General features: G+C 38.6%; 1 protein-coding gene across 1 annotated transcript; it reads right to left on the bottom strand.

Moving 5' to 3' along the window:
- Window positions 1–226: 226 nt before the first annotated feature.
- On the bottom strand, window positions 227–3,650 carry LOC110684714 (probable receptor-like protein kinase At5g59700). The gene is made up of 2 exons (XM_021861157.1): window positions 3,329–3,650; window positions 227–3,126 (listed from the first exon to the last, which is right to left on the bottom strand). The coding sequence occupies exon 2, from the start codon at window positions 2,901–2,903 to the stop codon at window positions 504–506; it is 2,400 nt and encodes a 799-aa protein (XP_021716849.1). The 5' UTR covers window positions 2,904–3,126; window positions 3,329–3,650; the 3' UTR covers window positions 227–503.
- Between the last annotated feature and the right edge of the window lie 245 nt (window positions 3,651–3,895).

The following is a 3,895-nucleotide window of genomic DNA, read 5'->3' as shown; positions in this document are numbered from 1 at the left end:
TAATTATATGAATACCCTTTGTTATGCATTTCTAAATGCCTAACATTCCTCCCTTTAAAATTCCTCTATTAGTATAATATATAGATAGGATATCGGTAGATACATAGATAGATAGAGCAGGCATGTTTAGAAACTTCATGGTGCATGGATATAAGAACACCGGAATCGCAAAATAAAGAACATACGGAGTATATATAGAAATGGGCATCAGCAAGAACAAGAAGCATTAGAGAAAGAATATGTCATCAGTGTATAATGTGTATAATTAAGATAAGTCGAACAGTTCTAATTGGAGCTGTGTAATCAAATTAAACCTCCATATGGCAAATAAATAATGATTTGTGCAGAATTTACCTGCAACAGCTCTAACATTTGGCTCATACAGAAAAGAGCATAAAAGAATGAATTAAACCAAAACAAATCCTCTGTACAACAAATTAACCCGTCTTCATTTGTGCAAATTCAAAGTATGCCGGAGTGGATAGATGGCGCTAACATAGCTATCACCTCATAGTACCATTTCTCATTTGTGAGAAAACTGTATTCATTGAAATATCGACAATATCTGCTGCACTTCCCATGCTATATTGTCTGGTGGAAGGAAGACTTTGTAGTGGTTGTTCATCATCAACTTGCAAAGAGACATCGTCACTTCCTTGTGAAGAGGCTTTGTCTTCCTGTAGCTGCAGCGCATTTTCCAAATTCCAGAGCACTTCTCCCATTGTAGGGCGATCAAGACCACATTCAGCCAAACACTTTTCAGCTGTCTCTAGGAACTTTCTTAGAGACTCTGGTTTTATTTGACCTGCAAGATTAGGATCAATAATTTTTTCCAACTCCCCTTTCTTCTGTGACTTGGTTGCCCATTCCACCAAATTAACCATCTCACGAGGAAGACTTGGGTCAATTACTGGCCTCCCACAGAGAACCTCATACAGGACAACACCAAAGGAGTAAACATCTGATTTTTCAGTCAGCTGTTGTCTTATGAGATACTCCGGATCTAGGTAACCAAAGCTTCCTTTCACAGCAGTACTAACGTGCGTGTGATCAAGATCTGGACCAGCTTTTGATAGACCAAAATCTGCAACTTTAGCCATCAGGTTCTCATCTAGCAGTATATTTGCTGACTTGACATCACGATGGATGATGGGCTTTGCAGAACCTGTATGAAGATAATAAAGACCTCTGGCTGAACCAATGCATATCTCAAGTCTCTGTTTCCAGCTCAAGATAGGATTATCAGAGCCATACAAGTGGCTCTTAAGTGTCCCATTTTCCATGTACTCGTACAACAATATCATCTCGTTCTGCTCATCACAGTACCCAATGAGAGCCACTAAATGGCGATGACGGAAGTGCGATAGCATTTCAATTTCAGTCCGAAATTCATTAATGCCCTGTTGAGAATCAGGATTTCCCCTCTTTATAGCAACCTCTCTATTATCATCTAGCACCCCTTTGAACACCTTCCCAAAACCTCCAACTCCAATGACCAAGCTTTCATTAAAGTTGTCAGTGGCTTTTTTAATGGCAGCAAAAGAGAAACGATAACCATATTCAGAGGCTCCCTCAATTTTGTTTCCGTTTGCATTTGAATATGTCCTTTTTCTCCTCCTGACCAGGAAGCAAGCTAAACCCAGAATCATAATGATACACACAACCCCAACGGCTAAACCCACTATCAGACCAGTTTTGACCTTAGCACTCGACTTCAAAGATGCATCAACATCAAGAAAACCCTTAGAGTTACTTATTTTCATGATCTCAAGCCCATTAAGCATGGCATTGGGGTAAGAACTACCATCACTAATAGTTCCAACACTCACAGTGAGAGAATTACTATGACTATCTCGCACAGCAACATCTAGATAATAAGGAGAGCCCAATTTATCAAGTTCAAGATGTTTATCGGCAAACCAGGAGTTGATATAAACGTTAAACATCATCTGACCCAGTGTTTTGCTAACTATATCACAGAAATGAAACCGAACCAAATAACTGAAACCCGGATCAACATCGAAATTCCAAGTCACATTCAAATTCAAAGTAGGATCAAGTTCAGAGTTCAACTTACTGGCAGTTCCATAGACTAGAGGAGGAGCAATTTCAGGGGTCGACCCGCTTCCTGTGTAATTAATAGCCTGTGCCTTCGACAAGAACTGGACAAGATTATGGGTTCTTAAGAAGGTTCCATCAGGAACCCAATGCCGGGAGAGGGTATCATTTCGAGGGCTAACTGCGGTATTCCCCATATTCACCCTAAAGACAGTCTGCAAAGCTTGCTGCAAGAGGTTTTCACTAGAGCCAGGAGAATCGACAGTTCTGACACTATGAGGGATAAGCTCATCAGGAACAGAAACTAGTTCCAGGGCATTTAAGAATGCAAAGGATCCAGATGATGGGGTGATAAGAAGAATAAGCTTATCTGATGTTATGTTCAAAGAATACTCCTTGACCACAGGAGTAACCTCATCTGGTTGAAAATTTCTCAAAAGGGTGAAATTCTGAGCTGAAACTGAGAATCTAGCAACGCTCATATTAAAATTCTGCGATGCAAATGGGAAGAAATGAAGGCGAATCCAGTGACGGCCATGTTTCGAAACAGAGAAAGTATAGTTGGAGTTTCCGGTAAAAATTTGAGCAGTTTTATACAGATCTGAAGAATCTGAAGCTGGGATTGAATTTGAGCTTGTATTAGCCCAAATCTTTTGAGAGGTTGAAAGAACAACACTAGAATTCACATTTGAATCACCCAAGAAAACTCGATCACCTACTGAAGCATCAGTGGATGATCCACAATTTATGAGATAATTATCAGCTGGGTCAAACTCTAAGGAGCATTTTATCAAACACATAGCAAACAATACCCAAACGCCAAACTTGAACTTCGCAAAATACATGATTATCAGAATAACCAACCTCAAAACATCAAATCAACAAATACCCAGTTCACAAAACCAACTAATTAATCCCAAAATCAGCTCAAACCAACAAAATTCAACCAAAGTTTGAACTTGTCAGATTTCTTCAAATTTCAACCTCCAATCAGCAAGCCAACAAAAACCCAGTTCAGAAACCAATCAATTTAACCCCAAAACCAAGCAAAACCCGATCTGGGTAATCCTAAAATTTATTTAAATTTCAATCTGGAGTAAGTATATGTTAAAAATACCATCAAACTTCAAACATATACTATCAAAATGTACAATGAAAGCGACAGAAGAGCAGTTCAAATTGATGGGATAAAGTCAATTAAAATTAAATAAAGAACGAATCATAACAGTAATGAAAAAGACTGACAGATTAAGTGAATTGGTTAGCTAACCTTTAGAGGCCCAATTAAAAGGATAATGGAGGAGAAAATGAGTAGCGGTGATGGAGGAAGAAGAACAAGTAGGAATTTTCCAAGGAGTTTCCAAAAGACAGCATAATTTGTTGTTTTTTTGGGAGATTTAAAAATGGGCGGCGCTTTCAGGTGCGGAAAACGCGTAGTTGGGACAACAAAAGCAGAAGTGTCGGGAAGAGTGAATATTGTGAGAGGATATGATATTAGTTGTACAATTTTGTACTGGGTTGGGTTGCTGAGATGACTGCTGCAATGGACTGGCTGTTGTTGAGCTTGCACGGTCCCCACAGTAGTGTCACATGTGGTTGTAATCTTGTATCTATTGTTTATATTGTTCTATGTACGATGTATGTTGTTTGTCAAGGTTGCTCAACTTGAGTCGAGTCGAGTCGAATCAACAGACTCGACTCATAACAAGTTGTTAAACGTATGATTTTTTTGGGGTTTTTTTTTTTTTTCCAACTTCATATTTTATCTTATAGAAATAATTGGAAAATTGATTCTATTATGTGAAATTTTTACTCTTTACTTGAGTCTATAAGCATA

Source organism: Chenopodium quinoa, unplaced genomic scaffold (assembly GCF_001683475.1).
Source record: "Chenopodium quinoa cultivar QQ74 unplaced genomic scaffold, ASM168347v1, whole genome shotgun sequence".
NCBI lineage: Eukaryota > Viridiplantae > Streptophyta > Magnoliopsida > Caryophyllales > Amaranthaceae > Chenopodium > Chenopodium quinoa.
Note: the sequence above shows the minus strand (reverse complement) of the source record. Positions and strands in the feature narration are given on the sequence as shown.